This window comes from Callithrix jacchus, chromosome 7, assembly GCF_049354715.1.
Source record: "Callithrix jacchus isolate 240 chromosome 7, calJac240_pri, whole genome shotgun sequence".
NCBI lineage: Eukaryota > Metazoa > Chordata > Mammalia > Primates > Cebidae > Callithrix > Callithrix jacchus.
In genome coordinates, this window is record NC_133508.1 from 59,466,272 (window position 1) to 59,489,410 (window position 23,139).

A 23,139-nucleotide genomic window follows, 5' to 3' on the forward strand; every position below is an offset into this window, starting at 1 on the left:
CGCGGGGGGAGCCCGGGGTCTCGGTGGCCCAAGCGCGCGGGGCCGCCGTCCTCCAGCGCCCGCGCTGCCCCCGGGTGACCCTGCGGGAGCGGTGTGGGCACAGGGGCTTGGGGCGGTGCGGGGCCGCCGGGGGCCGGGGCGCGCGCGGGGGGTGGCGGCCCGGTCGGGCTCCCCCCGCGCCCGCGGCTCAGGTGGGCCGTGCCCAGCGCTGGCGGAGCCCGGGTCCCCGTTCTGCCCGGGCTGGATGGCTCATTCTGCTGGCTGCGCGGTGGCGGTGGCTGTGTGTGCGCCGCGCCTCGCCGCTTCCCCCGGCCCCCCGAGCCTGGGGCGCGCGCTCCCGCCCGGGCCGCCCGGGGCCCGCGGCGCCGCGGCCCGAGGCTCCGGGAAGCGCAGCCATGGCCCTGCGGAGGCTGGGGGCCGCGCTGCTGCTGTTGCCGCTGCTCGCCGCCGTGGAAGGTGAGCGGGCGGGCGGGCGATGGGGGCGGGGAACGGCCGGGCACGGGCGGCCGCCAGCGCCCACCTCCGCCCCGCGGCCCTCAAAGTTTGCCCGGGGGCCGACGCCGGGCGCAGGTGGCCGCGGGGAGGTGTGTCCGGCCGCGCCGGGAGGAGCGGGGCCCGCGGGCGCCCGGGGAGCGGCGGGCGCTGATTGACTGTGCCAGGAGGAGGCGAAGGGACCATCTTGCCGAGGCTTTGTAGCCAGCCCGGCGAGCGCCGCCCAGGGCTGGGGGCTGCCCACGCGCGCTCGCCGCCCCCGGCGCAGGCAGCAGCCTCGCGCCGGCCTGGTCTTGCTCCGCACAGGGTGGAGGGGCGCGGGCCCGGCCGGGGATGGGGGGGCCAGGCGCGCGGTCGGCCCTGGAAAGTTTGGCAGGGAGCAGAGGGAGGGAGGCACCGCGGCCGGCCGGGATGGGGGCTCCCGGCCTGCGCCCCCGGGATGGGGCCCGGCGCCCCAGAGAGCAGGGACTAGCAGAGTGGAGGGGAGCGCGCCAGCCCCCGCGTCGTTGCCTGCCCATCGCCCGCGGCGTACAATGGGATCCCCTCCCCGTGAGGACTGCGCAGGGGATGGGTCCGTGGGCATCTCCCCGCCGCGCGGGGTCTCTGGGCACCCCTGCTGGCCACCGCCCCGCGGCCCCGGTGCTCAGCGTGGCGGCTGGAGCCCCGGGAACTCTCCAGCTGCCGCCAAGGCCGAACCAGATGCTCTTGCCATGTGTTGGCCTTGGCCAGGGTCGCCGGGCCCCCTCCCCGTGGCCTCGAGTATTGGTACCACCCGACCCCCAGGGGGGCAGGGGTAGCTGCCAGATCTCCCGAGCCAGCTTGCTCTGGAGGCAAAGTTAGTGGGGTCTGGGTGTGTCCATCAGGAATGGCCGAGCTTGCAGGGCAAGAAGGGAACATGAATAATGGTTCTCACGTGTACTGCACTTTACAGTTTTCAAACCACTTTACAGTTTATGAAGTACTTCGCACTATACGCAGCTCTCTGTGGTTTACGGCGTGCTGCACAGTTGACAAGGTACTTTAAGCTTTACAAAGTGCCTTCCCGCCCACAATTGTGTTGGATCCCTCAAAATAGCCTTCTGGGGAAGCCAGGTGGGTATAATTCCTCCTTCTCTTTAGCAGATAGGGAAACTGAGGCTCTGAAAAGTCCAGTGTCTCACCCTGGCCGTTGGGTGATAGAAACAGAACCCAGGTTTGAGGTCTTTCTTTGAAACCAGCACTCACTTAGCTGGGTTTTCTTGCCCCTAAACCACGTGACCCCTTCCAGGGTTCTGCTCCCAAGGGCTGAGGGATGAAGCCTGTGTGCACTTCTCAGGCCATTTTGGGGTTGTGGGGAGCCCCTTCCCTTCTTGCAGCCTCAGAAAAACAACCTATCAGACCAGGCGTGGGGGCTGCAGCCTCTGGGAGAGGCATCGTGGGGGACCCCGTGCTACAATTTGAGTTTCTCTTTTGGTAATAAGCACTTTCGTGACCGCAGTCGGGGGGCGGGGGGTGTCCCTGGATGGCAGCCACAGTTTCTGGCACTGAGGCAGCTGTCCTCCGGCTCTCCGGGGATTTGGCGGCTGCCTGCGGTTTCCCGGAGTGGGACCACTGGGGCACCGAGGGTGCCACGGGCTCTGGGTGTGGAGGGCAGCCCTGGGGCCCGGCTGCTGGTGGGAGCTCCATGGAACATGGCTGAGGTACCACTTATTAACTCTGGCTTTGGGGAAATGACTCATGCGTTGGCCCGATATACATTGGGATGTTTACAGTATTATGGGGAGCTTGGCATAAATATTGCTATTTAGGTTGCAGTCAGCGGTGCTGGAGGGGAAGAAAATTGGCCCTTCTCTCATTGGAAGAGGCCTGGGTGTGTTTTTAATTACTGCAGGGTAGATGGAAGGGCCACGTCTGTCCAGCCATCGCCCCAGCAGAGGCTGATTGGAATCTGGTAGGCTGTGGCCAGCCTGGACCCTGGCCCTGGACACAGGGCTGGTGAGCACTGACATCACGGGAGGGTATGGCTGCTTGGGCCACCACTTGGGGGCAGGGTGGGGACGGAAAGCCACGGCAGGGTGGGAGGAGGGCCACTGCAGCACCCCAGCGCTCGCCCCAGGCTGTTCCCTTTTCCCCTGGACATTAGGAATGTAGTCCAGCAGTTAATAAGGAGCTGGCTGAATGGATGGGGAGGTGTGTGAGGTGGAGATCAGAGGGCCAGCTTCTAATTTACCGTGGGACTCCGGGCCAGCTCCCTTCCCTGTAGAGGCCTCAGTTTCCCTGGGTGTAAAATGGCCAGGCTAAATCTCTTATAGAGTCCATCATCTACACCCTGCTTCCCCGCTTTGAGCCTCATTTTCCTCCTCCGTCCCATGAGGGTGGTGATAATGCCTGTCCTGCTTGCCTCCTGGGGTGTTTGTGAGGATCAGACCAGATAACAGATGGGAGAAGTCCCCCTTCTAGAACTGGGTATGGACTTCAGGGCGTGGAAGCCAGGGATGGATGGTGCTGCCTTTGTACATTTGGGAGACAACAGCGTCCTCCTGAGGGTGACATAGTCTGTGGAGACAGGACTGAACCGTGGGGTGGTAGGAGGGTAGGCCCTCTGGGTCCCAGCACCCAGAGCCACATGGCCACCATTTCCTTCCCTTCAGCGTCTCCTCAGCCCGTAAAGGCCTGTCCTGCCATTAAGGCCCCAGGAAATCCCCAGCTACCACCTTCAGAATAGGAGAGAGGAGAGGGGGTGTGTGTATACGAGGGGCTCCTAGGTTAGGATGGTAAACTTAGCATCTCCCCCAAACCGTGAGACCCCCCCCCACCCCTTGACCAAGGGAAAGAAAGTCTGGAACATGTGGAATGGGGGCTTAGAACCGGATGGAAGAGCGCTGGGGAAACGTCCAACAGGGCAGGAGGCCGGTGGCAGACCCGCCACTAGATGGAATCCAAAGGTCAAGGTCTCGAGAAAATCAGCCTCCTTACATCTGCTCATTTGCTCTCCAAATATTGATGGAGTTTCCTCTCTGGCTGGCATGGTGCTGGACCCCGGGCAGACAAGGAGACGGGACAAGCTGACAGGGAAAACAGTGGGTGAGACAGAATGTGATACGGGGTCCAGTGTGCTTCCCAGGGGAGGCTGTGAAGCCCCCAGGGTGGCCGAGGACAGAACAGGGTTATTTCATCTTTTATGATTTTATGCTTTGCCTCGTTTTCTCACCACCCATTCTCCCTGCTGTGAAACTTTCTTGGCCACCTGTCATGCTAACAAACTGTGTTCTCAAGAGTTAAAGAGGTTGACTTTGGAACTTAGAGGATAAGAAGAATTTTGCCTGTAAAAGGAAATAGCACGTCTATATGTCCATAGAAAGACGTGGAGGCAGGATGATCAGGTACTTACTTTGATGTGTCTCGGGGCGGAGGGGTTGAGGGCAGCAGTGGGGGTTGAGACTGAGAATGAGAGCAGGGTGGTCAGGTCCTGAAGGCCTAGAATGGAAAGCTGGGGAGTTTGGATCAGATGCAGAGGGCAGCAGGGAGCCCTGGAAGGTTCTTGAGCTATCAAGGGACCTGGCCAGATTCGTGCTTGGAAAGAACACTGGCTTGCAGTGTGCAGTGACGTTCAGATGAGCCAGATCTGGTCCTGGACAGTCTCAGTAAGGCCAGCTTGTCAGTTTCCGGCTTGACTGTGAGCTCCCTGAAGGGAGAGACCCATCTGCCTCACTTTTGTGTCCACAGTTCTGGTCTGAAGAGCCCTGTTCAAATTCCACCTCCCCAGAGGCCTTCCCTGATTCTCTCATCTGAAACAGACCCAGCTCCGCTCCTTTCCATCCCACCTGCTTTGTGTTGCTTCATGAAACACATCGCCACCTGAAGAAGTATCACAGACCTGCTTGGCGCCTGCCTTGCCCACTAGACTGCAAATGCCAGGACTTCATCTGCCATGTTTGCTACCACATCTCTGGTGCCTAGAACTGTGCCCAGCCGTGTGGGTGCTCAGGAACATGGAACGAATTGAATGTTGAGTGAACGAACAGATGAATATATGATACCGTGTTCTGTGATAAGTATTGGGAGAATGATGTGGACATGGAGGAGAGTCCATCTGGCCAAGGAAATCAAGGAGGTCTTCCTGGAGGGAGACACTAAGGGGATGACTTGAGTAGAGATACAAGAAAGTGCTTGGGGATAACGAATAGATCAGTTCAGCTGGAGCAGAACATTCAGATGGACCAGCAGCCACTGTGTGCTAGGTAGACAAGTCCACTTCTGATGGAGTGGGGAGCCTGCCTCCCTCCCTCCCGCAACTCGACTCTCCCACCCCATACTGGGCCCACCTCTGGGGCATTACCTGTCTAAGACCCAGTGACCTTCCATGGGATTAATTTGGAATTGGTTTTCCTTTTATGTCTGTTTCTTTTGCTTCTCATTTTTAAAGGAGACTGCTTTCATGTATTCGTCTTAGCCAGGAAATCAGGGCTTAGATTTGAAACCTAAATGCTGTAGAATTTGAAAGCAAGTTGACTTACTCACTCATTCATTTCTCCATCCATCCATATATTTTTAAAGAGTCACCAGGCACCTAGTTCTTGTCAGGGGCTGGGTGGGGGAAGGGATTGTGCCTGCGGTGGGGAACAGGGCCAACTGACTTCACAGGCAGTGTGTGGTAGAGAAAAGGCACAGCCTTCAGGGGCAGACAGACGGAGTTCAAATCCCGGCTGTGTGCTCTGGAGCGAGGGGCACAGACTGCCTGCACGTCAGTTTTCCCCTGGGTTCCTGAGTCAGACACTCATTAAAGCTGTGGACATTAAATGCTCGTCTCAACCCCTCTGAGGTCCCTGCCCTCAGTGATGTTGATGTGGACCCCATTTTGGCATTTAGACTGTCCAGGCATCAGATCAGCCATCAGTGTCTCCCCTAACCCACCCCAAAAGCTCCCAACTTCCCCCAGTATGGCAACCCCCCAAGTATGGACGACTTAGACTCCATCTCTGCCTTTTTCTCCAGGTCCCGTCAGGGGAAAATACTCAGATTCCTAGTCCAGGGGACTCTCATCTGGGGTCCCTAGGCCTCCTAAGTCCTGAGGATCTGTAATCGCCCTGAAATTGTTATAGAACATGGGTGGGCCCCTCCCTCCTGTGGGATTGTCTTAGGCACCCTTGGTCCTACTTCCTCAAGGTTCTGCATCAGCGCCAAAGCAGGGACAGGTTTTTTATTGTTGTTGTTGTTGTTGAGGTGGAGTCTCACTCTGTCACCCAGGCTGGTGTGCAGTGGCACGATCTTGGCTCGTTGCAATCTCTGCCTCCCAGGTTCAAGCCATCCTCCTGCCTTGGACTACCGAGTAGCTGGGACTGCAGGCATGTGCCACTACACTTGGCTAATTTTTTTTTTTGTATTTCTGGTAGAGATGGGGTTTCACCATGTTGGCCAAGCTGGTCTCAAACTCCTGACCTCAAGTGATCTACCCGCCTCGGCCTCCCAAAGTGCTGGGATTACAGACATGAGCCACTGTGCCCTGTCTGGGACAGGTTCTATGGGCCAGTTTTCTGGACATTCGGCCCAAGGTAGCCTCTGATCAACTCTGCCTGCCCAGAGCTCACCTGTGAGTTTAGACTAAAGACTGGACCTCTGCACACAGGAAGGGGCAGATGGAGCCCGCTGGTGACAGGAAGCCTGGGCTGGGCAAGGCAGGTTACCCCTGCTCCCACTGACGGTGGAGGAGATGCACACCAGGGTGGGCCTTCTGGCAGAGGAGGACCTACCACACCTCTGACCAAGAACTGTCTCCTGACCTGGCACCTACATGCCTGACCTAGCTGGAGATATGGGGAACAAGACTGGGGAGTCTGTATTTTTAACACACTCTCCAGGTCTTTCCACTAGGCAGGCAAATTTGCCCCCCAGCAGCCTAAGATAAGACACAGAACTCCTGGGAAAGAGGAAGAGAAACCTCAGCAGGAAACTGGAAAAGACCGAAATGAAGTGAAATCAATCAGAGTTAGCACCCACCAGCCCCGGCTGCCGCTGGCTCGTGCATAAAAGGTTAGCTGGGGAAGGCAGGGAAGGAAAGAATGTTTGCACAGCTCCCAGGGGCGGGCCGGCGGGCCGGCAGTTGTTGATTGTGGCAGCACCTGGAGGCTCCCTGATTGGGATCAGCTCAGTCCCTCTGATAAGGCGGCCTTGAAAGCGTTTTAGGGCCTTTTAAAGCAGCTGCCTTCCGGAGGGTGCGGGAGGGGGACACCTGTCTCCCCAGCACCCCATGTCACCTGGGGACTTGCCTAGGACGCCCTCACTAGGTGAGCTTCCTGGAGCCATCTGCCGCCTGCTGCAGCCCCCGCAGGATGGGAGTGTCCTCAGAAGGGGAGATCTTGCCTGCTATATGGCCTTGACCAAATGATCCACTCTCTGAGCCTCAGCTTCCTCATCTGGACACTGGAGATGCTGCGCATATGTGAGAGGCTCACGGCGAGGATTAAAGGAGGTCCTGTGTACAGTGACTGGCAGAACCTCTTTATTAGCTGCCATAACCCTTAAATGTCAGCAGCACCCTCAGCCCTGGTCAGAACGACTTGCCCCTTTCTCTGAAGTCCCACAGCGCCTTTGCTTAGCCCTGATCACTTTCTCTCCTGTTCTATAAACAGCAGAGCCTGGGGGTTACAGGAAGGGTGGGTGGAGTCAGACTGTCCCTACTCTGTGTCCTCTGGCTTGTGTCTTCACCTCTCTGAACCTTGGTTTCCTCATCTTTAAAATGGGGGTAATCATAGTTCCTAGTTCTTGAGATGGTTGTGAACAATGGCTGTGTTAATCTGAGGAAGACGAAGCTGAGTGTGTGCCTCAGGTGTGCTGCGCTTGCAGTAAATGTTCATGGTTGCCATCCTTGCTTTCTACCAGTGGGAAGCTCAATTTGCAGTAGGGGAACAAGGGGTCAGCAGACCAGATTTTCCATCTCCAGCTCTCCCCTACCCATTCTCTTCTGAGCCTTATAGGGCAAGGAGGTCTGGCTGACTTGCTAGGTAGCTAAGAGGCCCCTCCAGCCTGCCCCACTCAAGGTTCCATCCAGGTTTTCTCAAAGGCCCCCTCCCCACTCCAATTCAGCCTCCCTAATCTAGGAAAGGGGTAGACTCCTTCATGGCCGTGTCCTCCCTCTTGGCCCAGTGCCTGGCAGGCACCAACTTCCCTGCCATGATCATCTGTGCCAGACATTGTACATTATGTGTACATAATGCCAGACACAGGGCATTATGTGTGTGGCCTCATGCAGTTGTCCCAAGAGCCCTAGAGGTGGTTGTATTATGATGCCCATTTTACAGATAGGAAAACCGAAGCTCTGAGAGGAGTGAATGGCCCAAGGACACCTAGGGAGTGGTGAGGCAGGGATTCAAACCCAGGTCCAGTGACTTCAGAGCTCACACTCTTCTCCACTTCTGGAATGTGCCTCCCTGCTCAGAGGAGAGGCTTGGCTCTGATGAGGGTCTCCAAGGCAGCTGTCCAGCCTTGGACTCCATCAACATCCTGAGATAATGCAAATGGGAGGGTTCTGGAACACACAAACCTGCCATAAAAATGCAGTCTCTGTCACAATGGTCAGAATAATGTTGTTCTAACTTAGACAAATCGGGTGTGAACTCATTATGTTGGAAGGGGCGCCTCCGCAGAGAACAGAGACTATGGATCAGTCACAGGGCCATTCACAGCTCCGCTTCCAAACACAATAGCTCATCGGCCCTTAACAGCCGTCCTGAAAGGGGCAGGAGCCATGGGGCCCACTTTAGAGATGAGGAAACTGAGGCCTGGGGGATAATGTAACTTGCTTCAAGCTTGACTGGACTAAGCTTGAAGCCCAAGGCCAATCTCGATTGCTCATCCATCCAGTTTGAATTCTTAGCCAACATTTGAAAATTATGAGATTTTGCAGAAAAGTCCGGTTTCTGGCATCTCTGAAAAGTCAGACAATCTGGTTTTGCCAGGCCCACATTCCCACATGGCCACAGTCGGCTGGAGCTGAATGGTGACTGCCTCTTCAGACAGAATGTGTGAGCACCAGGGGCACCTCTCTGCCGACTTGCAGCACTCCTTTGTCTTGGTGTGTTACAAGTTAGTGCAGAGGTTCCCTGGGTGCTCAGCCCCTGTAAGGGCTTGAGTTTGCCTCCTGGATCTGGATCTGCCTCTGTTTCCCTGTGTGACCTGGAGTCGATTGCTTGGCCTCCTGAGCCTTAGCTGCCTCGTCTATAAAACAACAGGGGTGAGACTCAGTGGTTTTCGAGGCCTCTTCCAGCTCCACGATTCAGTGCCCAGTGCCAGGCTTCAGGCAAGGGAAAGGAGAGCTACAAAAAGTACAGGACTCCACTCCTGAAAAGTGTATCACTTATCTTTAGCAAGCCATCCCGAAACCTACTGGCTTAAAACAACAATGATGTCTTAGTTGTTCTGATTCAGTGGATTGGATGGGTTCAGCTGGGCGCTTATTCTGTTCCCCTGGTTGTTAGTGGGGATCCCTCGGGAGGCCACACTCAGCAAGGTTGGGCTGGAAGTTCCACTATGGCTTCGCATATGTCTTTGAGGCCCTTGTACAGAAGGCTGGAAGGCTGGTCTCCTCACGCTCCTTGCTGTCACCATCCTTTACTAGTCTAGACTGTGCTTCTATCCATGGCAAGTAGCTCCCAACATGGTGAAATGGAAACTGCAAGACTTCTTTTTTTTTGAGTCAGAGTTTTGCTTGTTACCCAGGCTGGAGTGCAGTGGTGCGATCTCAGCTCACCACAACCTCCGCCTCCTGGGTTCAGGCAATTCTCCTGCCTCAGCCTCCTGAGTAGCTGGGATTACAGGTGCCCGCCACCATGCCCAGCTAATTTTTGTATTTTTAGTAGAGACGGGGTTTCAACATCTCAGCCAGGCTGATTTTGAACTCCTGACCTCGTGATCCCGCAACCTCAGCCTCCCAAAGTGCTGGGATTACAGATGTGAGCCACCGCACCCAGCTGGAAACTGCAAGACTTCTTAAGGGCTGGGCTCTAATGTCACAAAGTGTCACCCCTGCAGCATTCTGTTGGTCAAAGCCAGTCACAACGCCAGCTCAGATTCATCCCAGGCTTCCTTATTAGGTTCAAGGAAAAGAAAAATATACAGGGCTTGATTTTTTGTTTCATCCTTGAAGAGAAGTCCCATTTCTTATTCAGCTATTTAGCACAGAAAATGTAATGGTGGGTTGTCCAGCGTCCCACCCAACATGTCCTGACCCACTGAATCAGGTGGCACTCAGAGTTCAGTGCCCACCCCTGCACCCTGTTCTTTTCCATGTTTCTTGGGCCAATCTGTGGTCCAAACTTGAACCTAGACCCTCCTTAATGGGAGGAGTGGCTTCGTGTTTAGCAGCGGGAGGAATTGTTGGCAGCCATATTGTAGACAGTCTCCCACAGGGAGTTCATCGTCCAGTCCAGGGATGGGGGTGGGGAGGTAGCAGGAAACCAGAAACCTCATTCCCTCCTTCCCCACCCCCAGCACTTACCCCCTGCATTGTCATCAGTGTTATTTGGCTCCTCTGAGAGGGCAGGGACTTAACACTTCACCATGTACAGCACAGGGCTTGGCTCATGACAGATACTAGATAGATGTCTGTGCAATAAACAAACCTAAAACTATGAAAAATGGCAGCCTGGAGTTGTAGATATTCCAGACCTAGTGTGAGGCTTGACGCCAGAGAAAGGGGCCTTGGGCTGGTGGGACTAAACTGAAAGGATGGGTCCCAGGTGCTCCTGTGGCCTCGGGCAGGACACTTCAACCCTGTGGCCTGGGGCAGGTCACTTCACCGCTCTAGGCCTCATTTTCCTCATCAGTGAACTGGGGGTCATAATTTCAGGCACCTCAGAAGGCTGAGCTGAGGAGCAGCTGTATTCTTCATTCTATTATGAAAGACCGGGTAAAGGGGTGACTGTGATTGTCACTCCCACCCTGCCCAGAGGCCATCGCAGGAGTGGGGACACATTAGAGGAAATGAAAAAACTCTGAAGGCGTGGGCCAGTTGTTATCAATAAAGTTTGGAGCACAGGTTGGCCCCAGAGCACATGGAGATGTGTGCAAACAGAGAAGTAAGTGGGTGGGACCACTGAGCTCTGCAAGTCACTTCCAAGGATAGTTGAGGGGGACCTGGGCAACACAGTCAAAGTTGATGCACTAAACCATTGAGCAAGAAATGTGGGCTTCTGTTTGCTGACTGACCGGGAAATCTGGCCTAATGTGATACAGGGAATAAATCACAAGAGTCTTGGTCAGAGGTCCCAGACTTGCAAGCTGGCCCATGTTGTGAATGAGTGAGGAGACCTGGCTGCCTGACTTATAACAGTGCCCCAGGAGGAGCACACATCCAGTCTAAAGAAGGCAGATGTGGCCAGGTGCGGTGACTCACACCTGTAATCCCAGCACTTTGGGAGGCCAAGGTGGGCAGATCGCCTGAGGTCGGGAGTTCAAGACCAGCCTGACCAACACGGAGAAACCCCATCTCCACTAAAAATACAAAATTAACCAGGAAGGGTGGCTCATGCCTATAATCCCAGATACTTGGGAGGCTGAGGCAGGAGAATTGCTTGAACACAGGAGGCAGAGGTTGCAGTGAGCTGAGATTGCGCCACTGCACTCCAGCCAGGACAACAAGAGCAAGACTCCGTTTCAAAAAAAAGAAGGCAGGTGCCACCCACTCCTGACCATGTTGTCACACAGGAATCCGTGCCCAATCTTGCCAGATCTTCTGATTTGCAAAGTTCTTTTTTTTCCCTCTCTTTTTTCTTAGGGTCTCACTCTGTTGCATAGGCTGGACAATGATACAATTGTAGCTCACTTGCAGCCCTGATCTCCTGGGCTCCAGCAATTCTCCACCTCAGCCTCCCAAGTACTGGATCCATAGACACCTGCCACTGCATCAAGCATTTCCCACCCCCCTTTGGTAGAGACAGAGTCTCACTGTGTTGCCCAGGCTGGTCTCGAACTTGTGGGCCCAAGAGATCCTCCGGCTTCAGCCTCCCAAAGTGCTGGGTTTATAGACATGAGCCATTGCACTCAGCTGATTTGCAAAGTTCTGATGCTCATGGGAAAACTGGTTTTTGGTTTGTGTTAAGTCTCGCTCTGTTGCCCAAGCTGGAGTGCAGTGGCACTATCTTGGCTCACTGCAACCTCTGCCTCCCAGGTTCAAGGAGTTCTTGGGCCTCAACCTCCCAAGTAGCTGGGACTACGGTCATGTGCCACCATGCCTGGCTGAGTTTTGTATTTTTAGTAAAGACAGGCACCTGCCACCATGCTCAGCACTTTTTTTCTCTTTCTTGTAGAGACGGTGTCTTGCCATGTTGGCCACACTGGTCTTGAACTCCTGGCCTCAAGTGATCCACCTACCTCAGCCTCCCAAAGTGTTGGGATTAGAGGCATGAGCCACCATGCCTGGCCTGAAAACTGGTTTTTGAATGTTTACTCATTTTATTCTAAAATACAGTTCTGGCCAAACCAAACCATGTTTGCTAGCTGGATTTGGCACGCTGGCTGGCAGTTTACAACCTCTGGTTTAGGTATTTGGGGTAAAGAAATAGCAAGGGTATTGTTAGCTCCATTACACAAATGGGGAAGTTGAGGTTCAATGACTTACTCAAGGTCAAATAGCAGGTGAGCACTGGGGGGTGTTAAAGCATGCCTCCTCACCTTGAACTGGGGAGTCTCTTTCCCCATAACTTCCCTACATGGTTCCTCTTTCCTACCCTCCAGAACAATCCAAGAACACAAGATCCATCTTGCAGGCATCTGCCATGTTTGGAGGCAGAGAGCATGTCTTCCCTAGGTTTCTTCTTGATGGAGGCAGAGTTGGCAGAATGTATGAAAAGCAGCATGGTCTTAGAATAGAACCATGCTAGATTGGACCTCTGGCTCTGACACTTAGGGTGTGACTTTGGCTCTCTTAACTTAGCTCTTGGAGCCTCAGCTTCTTGAACTATACAATGAGGTTAGACAAGGCGTCCTAGAAGAGGCGACTTCTAAGATGATTCTTAAGGAAGAGCCAGGTGAAAAAGCAGTGCAGCAGCCATTCCGGGCAACAGGAAGAGCATCTGTAAAGATCTGGATAGGAGGCCCGTGAGCATGTGATGTGTCTGGGGAGCTGGAAGGAGTCCTATGTGACTGAGAACGGGGCATGCCAAGCACTGGGGCGGGGTGCAAGCTGCCTGGCCCCAGCAGGGAGAGAGCATGGGGTCAACATTCCCATTATGGCGACGACATATGTCCACGGCACCAACTTGTCACTTGGCCTGAGTCCATGGGAAGCCGGAAGGACAAAAAGCATCTGAAACGTGTAAGTGGGAAGAAAGCGGCTTAGCGCACAGTGGGATGTGTCCCGCCTGAATGGGGCTTCTCCGCCTCTCACGGGGAGGCAGAGCCTGGGAACAACCTCGTCCAGAGCCCGCAAGGCCTTTTTGGAACCCACGAAAGGCCATGGCCCAGGGAGTCTGTTCGAGTCAGGGCCCTGGCCGGTACATCCTCTTGCCTGTCCCCATCAGCGTCAGCTGTCACTCCCCACGGCCTCGGATGGCAGCTCCCGCAGCTCTTGGGAGAACAGTGGAAAAGGGCTCCTGAGCTGCCAAGGAGCCCCTGACACTGGGTGCCCCTGGCTGGCCCAGAAGCACAGCCATGCCAGCAAAGCTCAGGACTCCCTCTGACTGGCCCCTTCTGGAGTTGAAAGGGTGATGAGGCTGGGCCTGAGTCAGGAGAGGCTGGAGATACCGGGGGGAAAGACCCTGAACTTTGGAGACAGGCAGAACTGTGTTCAAATCCCAGTCTTTCCACTCACCGCCAGTGTCAGGGGTAAACCATTCTACCCTCTGCAGCTTAGTTTCTCACTGTAAAGTGAGGATACTGTCACCTACCCCATGGTGTTGTTTGGGGAATTAAAAGAGCGCACATATTTTGTTTTAAGCAGGTGTTTTACCAAGCCTCTGTCATCCTCAGTCTGTTAGCCATTCGAAAACAAGAATCATAGTAATAATAACAGCGGCAACTAGCATGTATTAAGGACTTGCCAAAGACCAGACACTGGGTTGAGGTATTGTTGTCACCTGCATCCTACATATTGAAAAACGAAGCTTAAAGAAGGTGCTCATGTATCCATGGCCATTTGGCCAGTAATGATAGAGCTAGGATCCAGGCTTAGGCAGTCTGGCTCCAAGATAGATAGAGAAAGAGCTGTTGTCTTTTTCTTTTTCTTTTTCACATTTCAAACATACAGAGAACCTGAAAGCACAGTAAAACAAACACCTGTATAGCCTTCACCTAGATTCAACAATCACCAACATTTTTGCCACCTTTGCTCTCCTGTGTGTTTTCACCCTCTACTCCCTTTCCCCCTTGCGTGTGTGTGTGTGTGTGCGTGTGTGTGTGTGTGTGGTGTGTGTGTAATGTAAATGTATTTTTTTGGAACCATTTGTACATAATTTGCATACATGGACAGAGAACTGACATTTACTGAGAATCGACTCATGTATGTCTAAGGCCGGCTCTCTAATCCACTGTTTTAGATCACTTTGCCTGGCACACAGTAGGACTTTCGTATTGGCAGTGATCAGGAAGAGTAACTAGTATTACCCACAGCTTACCAAGTACCCCCCAAGCCCGTATTAGCTGGTTCCGTCCTCACAGTGGCCTAGCATAGAGCTGTTGATGTTTTCTTCATTTTCAGAAGGAAGAAAGACTCAGAAGTTAAATAAGTTGTTGCAAAATAAGAAGTTGGGATTTATACCTGGGTTGGCTTGGCGGCAAAGCCTGTTTCACAGAATTGTAGGTCACCCGCTTTTCTCTCTTTCCCGGGTCGATCCCTGTTGTAGCCATCAGAGCGCAGCCCAGGGCAGCAGATGGCAGCTTCCCACCCAGCTGCCGCAGGACATGGCCCTTTCTTTCTAGGAATCAAGGGGAATTACAGAGTCTGGTGAACTTGGAAAAACTGGGGACTGGCCCAGGCCCACAGCTAACCAAGTAGTTTTGGGGACTCAAGCCTTTGGGCTTCTAGAATCTACCACATTGTTTCATGTTACTCCTCCCCCTCCTCCTCACCTGGGTATCCTTTTCGCCATCTTTCCCTGGTCAATTCTTGCTGCCTCTTAGATGAAGCTTGAGCATCTCTTCCTGTGTGAAGCCTGCTCTGATCTCTCTCACTGGCTGTTCCCCCTTCTGCTGTTGGTGGCCTCTGTGTCCTTGGTGGCAACTTGTATGCCCCCCTTTTACATTGCCTAGGTTATGCCATACCGTGTGTAGGTTTCTCCCCAACTGTACTGGGAGATTCTCAGCCATGCTGGTTGGGTAGTGTACAGTTAGATGGTTGGATGAACAGCTCAGCAGTTGGGTGAGTGGTTGAGTGAATGATGGTTAGACGGATAAGTGGCTGGATAGATAGAGGATGAGTGCATGGATTGGATGGCTGGGTGAATGATGGGCAGGTTGATAGTGAGGTGGATTGTTGGGTGGTTGGATGGTTTGCTGGCTGGCCTGGTAGATCGAGAGGTAGATAGATAGACAGATAGCAAGATGGTTTTGTGAATGAAGGGACAATGGCAGGATGCTTGCCTGTTTTGAATAGTTGGATGGATAAACTGATGAAATTGATGGATAAATAAACAGACACCAAAAACCAAAGTGCATTTATCCTCCCAAGACTCTCTTTTGTATCTGGACTGTGATGTTTCCTCATTTTCCAGTTCCTGGCCCTGGAGGGAGCTAGCAAACAGCACACTCCCCAGGTTTGGAGAAACCTTTCTGAGCCACTGACTGTGGATTTGCCAAGGTTTTTGCATTGGGGAGTTTTGTAGACATTGGCCCCCAAAGTGAATTTCTATAAAGTAAATCCTATTTTCCCATTGACTTGGCTCACACTTTTGGAGATATATTCCTGCTGTCAGAGGCTGGTGACAGGTGGGGGAAGAGCTGGAACTCCCCTGGGTGTCAGCTGCCCGGAGCTTCTACTCACTCTACCTTGAGAGCAGACTGATGCTGGCCAGGAGCACAGGAGCTTAGAGCCAGTGGGAGATGCAACAGCAGGGGAACAGATTTGGCATCTGGTCCCAGAAGCCTCCGGTGCCAGTGGGCTGCTCTGCTGCGAGGCTTCTGGGATAGCACACTTGGTCTCCTCCAGACTGATCTGTTTCTGTTCATCTGTCCATACATCCTTCCTTCTCACAACCCCGCCCTCCCACCTTCATCCATCCATCTGTCCATCCATTCAACAGCCATTTCCAAAAGACTCTAGGATGCTAGGGGACATAGAGGGAAATTAAAGAAAATTGGCATTCTGATGGCAAAGAATTATATCCCAGTAGAGGTGATAGGCAAGGGCTTCTTCCACCTCTTTCTCCTTCTCCTACTCCATTTTTCCTCTTCCTCCTCCTCTATCTCTTCTTTCTTTTCTGCTATTTCTCATTCTTCTTCTTTTCTTCTTCCTTCATCAATATTACGATCACAGCAGCCTCCACCATTGAGTCCTCACTGAGTGCCAGGCACCATCCTAGGTGAGGTTCTGACATGCTCTAACTTATCCCCCTAAGAACCCTGCATAATAGGTTCTTTCCTTTTCTTTTATTTTTCTTTTCTTTGTGAGGCAGAGTCTTGCTCTGCCGCCTAAGCTGGAGTACAGGGGTGCAATCTCAGCTCACTGCAACATCTACCTCCCAGGTTTAAGCAATTCTCCTGCCTCAGCCTCCCGAGTAGCTGGGATTACAGGCACACACCACCACACTCAGCTAATTTTTTATATTTTAGTAGAGACAAGGTTTCACCATGTTGGCCAGGTTGGTCTGGAACTCCTGACCTCAAGTGATCGGCCTGTCTCAGCCTCCCAAACTGCTGGGATTATAGGCGGGAGCCACCACACCCAGCCCATCATAATTAGTAACACCTTGTAGGTGAAAAACCAGGCTTCGAGATGTTTAGTGATATGTCCAAGGCCACACTTGTGTGTGAGATGGAATGTGTTGAGTGCAGAGAGGAAAGTCCTCCAGCCTGTGCCATCAGGATGGCAATCTTTGGTAGGTAGGATTTTGTTACATAGTGGATGGAAAGAAGGGCATTCTTAGCAGGGGGAACAGCCTAGGAAAAAGCCTGGAGGCTGGAAAGGGGCAGGTTTGTAGAAGCCACAGTGAACCAACGTGTGGGAAAGAAATGGCAGAGGAGGTTTGAGTCTGTTAAGAGCAGCCTTGAGTGGTGGGCTATGTCTGATACTGGAAGCAGCAGTAAGCCACTGAAAGGAATCCAAAGGAAGGAAGGGTTCAGAAAGGAGGCCATGAAGCCGGACATGGGAAGAGGATCCGGAGCAGTGAGAGGCAGGCTGGAGGCCGGGAGGGCTCCGTGGGCCTAGCCTCCATTAAGCTAGACCCTGAGTGTGGCTACTCCTGCCCAGCCAGCTACTCCAGCAGTGGGAGAGGCCAGGACGAGGCCCACATCCTTGAGGGTGGGCTACAACGGTAGGGACCAGGGCAGAGTCAATGAGTCAGGGCACTGCCTCCCTTCTCCCTGCACTGAAGCCCCACAGCTCCCAGGGAGCTCCTCCGCTTCCTGTCTCACCCTGCCCACTTCACTCCTTGAGCCAGGGAGGGGTTACCAGCACCTTGCTGGGCCTCAGCTCTTCCATCGAGCCTGGACAACCCAGGCGGCACCGTGAGAACCATCCCAGAATGCAGAATGTCAGAGCTGGACATATGGGGAAGCTGAGGCCCAGAAAGGGACAGCTGCTTGCCTGAGGACACACAGAGACAGTGGCAGGGCTGGAACTTGGGACTAGATCTATAGCCACTAAAACTCCTTCTAAGGGAGATAAGTTGGTGGCTCCCTTTTCTAGCTGTGGAGACTTTGACATATTTTTCTTGTCATGTCTTTTTTCCTCTCTTGTCTTTGCCTGTTTTTTCCTTCCTTTTTTTTTTTTTTTTTTTTTTTAATAGAGATTGGGTCTCCTCTATATTGCCCAGGCTAGTCTCAAACTCCTGGGCTTAAGCAATCCTCTTGCCCCAGCCTCCCCAAATACTGGGATTATGGGCGTGAGCCACTGTGCCTGGCTGAGACTTAGACTTATTTAATATCTGCCTCTAGCCCTCTTGAAAGTAAGGTAGAATAAAAACAAATAGTGAGCCTTCAAAAAATGTCTTAACTGCTCTGAACCTCAATTTGCCCTGCTGTAAAATGGGGATAATAATAACAAATAAAACATTATTTAGTCATCATTTTTCCCATATCCTCCCTGTAATAATGTGAACTTCACAAATGCTCAGCATGGCACCTAGGACTTATCAGGTGCTCAATAAAAAAATCAATGAATGAGTGAAGGAGTAAGGAATATATATGATTTAGGGGTTCCTGGCAGTGCGCCTGGCGCTGCAGAAAACCCTTTCCATGCGGAATCCTGTTTAATCCTTCCCCAGGTGCAGAGTCAGTATGATTATCTCCACTTTGCAGAGGAGGAAACTGAGCCTCAAAGAGATTGCACATGACTTACTCCTGGTCACACAGCTCCTGGGTGATGGAACTGGGATCAAAGCCCTGCTCTGTGGGCCCCACAGGCTGCACAGCTGCTGCAGAGCAGGAGGAGTGCTTCTGGGACCCACTGTGGGGCCTGTCACAAAGTGGTGCTGGATAGACCACATCCCTCACCCAAATCTCCCCATTCTCCTGTTCTGGACTTCAGTTTTCCCACCTGGAAAGCTCCAGGGCTGGACTCTGACCTTTTCATGGTCCTCCTACATGGACTGATCACACTAAGGATGATCTTCCCATGGCTTAGAGGGCCAGTCGTCCTGCCTGATCATGCCCCCCAGTCCCAAAGAGACAAGGCCTCTGGAGGTGTCCCGATGCTCACTTCCCCTCTGGGACCCCAACACCTCTGAGGTCTCGTCACTTGCTTCCTCAGGGGCCCTGAATTGGCCTCCATGCAGATCCGCCTGCGTGACGGCTCCCAGTGGCCTGCGGGAGGAGTGTTTTCTCAGCTCCCTGACGGCATCCGTCCCAAGGTGCGAGGCTCCAGCTGCACGCGGCGGGCCAGGCTGCCGTTCTGTCTGGAGCGCTGCGTGGAGAAACAAACACAGCTGTGTTTATTCCAGAAATTACACATCCTGATAATCTGCTCACTCGGGGTAATGCCTCCCAGTTAGGATCACAGGGGGAGCTACATCAAGGTTCCTGAATTTCTGGGTAGGTTTTAATTCTCTGTGACATCTGTGCTGTTGGTCAGCAGGTAGACCTCAGCCAATGGGCACCCAGACAGCTTTGGATGCTCAGTCCTGAGGTGGGTGGACATTCTCACCTGGGCATGAGATGCTGGAAAGAGAGGACCTTTTGTCTTGAAACCTCCAAATTAAGATTTCAAGCCAGACACTTCGGACCACAGCCACACTGGGAGAGAGAAACACACAGACTTATATTAGGAGAACACGACCCAGGATTGGATTGTGGATCCAGCCATGTTGTTGCTCCAGTGTTTCTGTGATGCCCTGTTGCTTTCGGGTCACTTTTCTGTGGCCCCTAGGCCCGTGCAGTCTGCTTCCTTCCCACTCTGCCTAATGTCCAGCATCCAGTCTGGTCTAGGGCTTCCAGCCATTCTGGCCCTTTCAGACTCTTCCCACCACAGGGCCTTTGCACTGCTTGGTCCCCCTAGCTGGAATGCTGCTCCCTTATCACCCAGGTAATTCTCACCCATCCTCTACTTTTTCAAGAGACCTGCATAGCTCCTTGGGCCCATCTTTTGCTGCATTTGTCACCATCATAATTTTAAAATGATGAGTTTGTTGCTTTGAACATCTCTACCTCTCCTACTAGACAGTCAGCTTTACAAGGGCGGGGACCATGGTCCAATTGCTTCATCATTAGATTCCCTGCACCTAGCATAGCACCCGGCCCCTACTTAGTAAGTGCTCGACTGATATATATTGACTGGAAGAATGAATGAATGAATGCACGGCTCTCAGATGAGTGAAAGGAGTATATGCTTCTGTTTGTTCTTTTGGGTGACAGTTGGCAGAGTGCTGTGACATCCGTCATCTCCCTTTAATTGAACAGAGTGGGATTGAAGTCTGCAGGGGCTTGGCACGGGGCCAGGCCCCAGGGTGGGGGTGTGGGATCCGAGGTGAATTAGGCATCGTGGGCCTGGCTGTGGGGAGCTCACACACTGGCTGTGCACAGCCCCCTGGGAGGAAGGTCCCACTGGTATTGTTCTCCTGGATGGACAGATGAGGTTCCTAATACTCAGAGCCGGGGGTGGGGGCGGGGGTGGCTTGATGAGGCCACACAACTAGTCAGCGGGACAGGCACGCACTCAGATCCAACGGATATCAAGCCAGGTGGCCCTTCCCCCACTTCTCTGGGCACTTGGGTGGGAGGTGTCAGGGCTCCCTGGCCTTTGGGGGTCTCGACATCCAAAACTCTTACCAGCTGTGTGGCTGTGGACAAGTTACAGGGGGCAGCAGGGACTGTCCTGCCCCATGGAGGGTTTCTTCTAGTGGGCAGGACTGATGCCAGATATCCAGTGTGTAGCTTAAGCAGGGATGTGCTAAGAAGAAAACCGCAGCAGAGATGGAAGGGCCCGTGGGAGGAGGGGGTCAGAAAGGCCCTCCTGAGGAAGAGGTGTTTGAGCAGAGCCCAGAAGGAAGCAAGAGAGAAGGCTCAGGGATACCTGGGGGAGGGTGTTTCAGACAGAGGGGAGAGCCAGGCAAAGGCACTGTGATGGGGTGTGTAAGGCAGCCAGGGTGGCTGCAATGGGAGGGCCGGGGAGAATGCAGATGACACAGAGGGACCGGTCGTGGCAGGACTTTGGCTTCTACCTGGAGTGAGATGGGAGCGGTGCAGGGTTTTGAGGAGGTGACAGGATCTAACCTGGGTTCAGAAAGCACCACTCTGACTGTCATTAGAGGCCAGACAGTGGGGGATGGGGCAAAGCAGGGGACAGGAGGAACCACCACAGAGTCCAGACAGGAGACGGTGGTGGCCGGACCAAGGGAGCGGTGTTGCGCTGTTAGTAAGTAGCCCTGGTTTTTTGCTCCTCAGGCTGCCTCACATAGTTTGGGGGATCCAGAGGGGATGGAGAGAAAATGGACCTTAAATGTCTTCTCACTCTGGCCTGCCCTTACTCACCCCAGGAGGCTCTGTTGGCATTTTTGGCATGGAAGCATATGTCTCTTTCTTTCTAATGTAAATTGATAATGTATCGACAATGCAATCTCCTCGCAGCCAGGTTGGTGACTCTAGCATGTGCTAGATCGTTCTGGAGGGAATGGAGGACAGAGGGGCAAGAAGAGCCTGGCCTGGGCCCAGGTCCACCCCTTTCAGGACTTGCTGAGTGACTGTGCACAAGTCCCTTTCCCTCTTTTGGGCGGGAGGCTGCACTGGGAGACAGTGGACCACTGAGGGGTTCTGCAGCCACACCAGCTGGGTTCATGTCCTGGTGCCAGCTCTTACTAGATATGACTGTGGACAAGTTGCTTCATCTCTTAGAACCTCAGTTTCCTTATCTGTCAAATGGGGATGGTAACAGCCCTTACCTTAGTAGGTGGCTGAGACATAGTAAGTGCTCAATAAATAACCATCATCAGCTGGGCACGGTGGCTCATGCCTGTAATCCCAGCACTTTGGGAGGCCAAGGCGGGTGGATCATGAGGTCAGGAGTTCAAGACCAGCCTAGCCAACATGGTGAAACCCTGTCTCTACTAAAAATACAAAAATTAGCTGGGCATGGTGGTGTGCATCTGTAACTTTAGCTACTGAGGAGGCTGAGGCAGGAGGATCACTTGAACTCGGGGGGCAGAGGTTGCAGTGAGCTGAGATCATACCACTGCACTCCAGCAGTGCAGTGGGTGACAGAGCAAGACTCCGTCTCAAAACAAAAAAACATCATTCCTGTGTAGAAGAAAGAGGCACAGAAGCCAGGGCCAGAAGGCTTTTGTCCGACCTGTGCCCCAGTCTTCATCCCACCCAAGAGGAATTTGCCTGGTCCTTGGTTTGAGCAGTCCTAAGGATCCCTTGGTCTCAGGACTTGCAGAACCTCTGCAGCAGCTGCCCTGGAAGGCGGCCCCCTCTAGTGGAGGAGATTCAGCTCCAGGCCGTACAGACCATTGACAGGCTGTGTGACCTCAGCCTGGGAGCACAACCTTCCTGAGCTCCGAAGGTGATGAGCTCCTCCTCATCTGTGCAGTGGGAATTAGAGGGCCTGCCTCCCAGAGTGAGGATGACATAAGAACCCACTTGGAAAGGACTTAGAGGGTGCGGCTCTGTGAATTCTGGCTCCCTTCTGCCCAGATGTGTGGGCCAACTGCCTCCCAGGAGTGGGAGCCAAGAGCTGCAGGGGCCTGGGAAAGGTGAGGGGGCCAGAGGGGGTGGGAGCAGAAGCTTGGAGGCAGAGCAGGGTTTGGGGAAATGCGTGGGGGGCCGGAGGGCGGCTCTAACTCTTCTCTCTAATTTTTAAGAAAATCTTTCCCCATCTTCATATAATTAAGAGTATTTTTAAAATGCCTTGTTGAAATAAAAATAGTCCATTTCCATATGACCTCATTTCATTCCACACCCCCAGTGCGCGTGTGCACACAGATATACACACACACACAAATGTCTAGATTCTAAAGCTGCCTTTGGTGCCTCTGCTGAGAGGGTTCTTATTTTTGTCTAGCAGGTAAATATTTAGGGAACCCCCGCTTTATTTTCGGGTCTGCAATTGGAGGCCCTCCAGGGTCCGTTAACAGTGGCTGACACTGTGCAACTCTGCATCTTACAAGCCTGTTCACATTGCCATCTCCATTGCTCCTCCTGCGTTCCTGGGAGCGGGTCTCACCGTGACCCATCACGTAGAGGTATGACCATCTTTGTACCAGCAGCACCTAGTCCAGACCTAGCACATCACACACAATAAATCAGCCAGTGTCTGTTGAATACAGATGAAGAATGAGACCCTTAACACAGATGAAGAAACTGAGGCTCAAAGAGATGAAAGGATTTGCTCAAGTGGATTTTTCCTGAGTTTTAATCCAGGACTGTCCAGACTCTCTGCATGTTCCCCCTCCTAGCCAGACTTACTTACTTCCTTCCTTCCTTCCTTCCTTCCTTCCTTCCTTCCTTCCTTCCTTCCTTCCTTCGTTCCTTCCTTCCTTCCTTCCTTTTTTGAGACAGAGTTTTGCTCTGTTGCCCAGGCTGGAGTGTAATGGCATGGTCTCACTGCAACCTCTGCCTCCAGGTTCAAGTGATTCTCCTGCCTCAGCCTCCCGAGTAGCTGGAATTACAAGTGCCTGCCATCACGCCTGGCTAATTTTTGTAATTTTAGTAGAGATAGGCTTTCACCATATTGGCCAGGCTAGTCTCGAACTCCTGACCTCAAATGATTTGCCCACCTCAGCCTCCCAAAGTGCTGGGATTGTAGGTGTGAGCCACTGCTCCTGGCCTAGGCTGCCTTTCTAACCAAACTCTTTATTTTCAGATGGGGAAACCAAGACCCAAAGAGGGTAAGGACTTGTACAAATTCACACAGTGATGTGTAACAATACGAATGACAAAAAATATTAGTGTTATACAATTTTAACATTCATGTTAACAGTCATTTTAGAGGACTGATTTTACAAAGTATTAAGTGCCAGAACTGGGATTTGAACCCACGATTCTCTGAGTCCAAAGCCCATGCTCATGACATGCTATTCCATCAGGCTG

At 53.1% G+C, this 23,139-nt stretch overlaps 1 protein-coding gene across 7 annotated transcripts in view; it reads left to right on the plus strand.

Annotated features, from left to right (window-relative positions):
- The first annotated feature begins 251 nt into the window (after positions 1-251).
- Positions 252-23,139, plus strand: part of EPHB2 (EPH receptor B2) — a 203,964-nt gene continuing 181,076 nt past the window's right edge. For all 7 annotated transcript variants that reach the window (XM_035308091.3, XM_035308092.3, XM_035308093.3 and 4 more), the window contains exon 1: positions 252-456. In XM_035308091.3, coding sequence (XP_035163982.1) covers positions 396-456 — 61 coding nt within the window. In that variant the 5' untranslated portion in view covers positions 252-395. The remainder of the gene's footprint in view (positions 457-23,139) is intronic.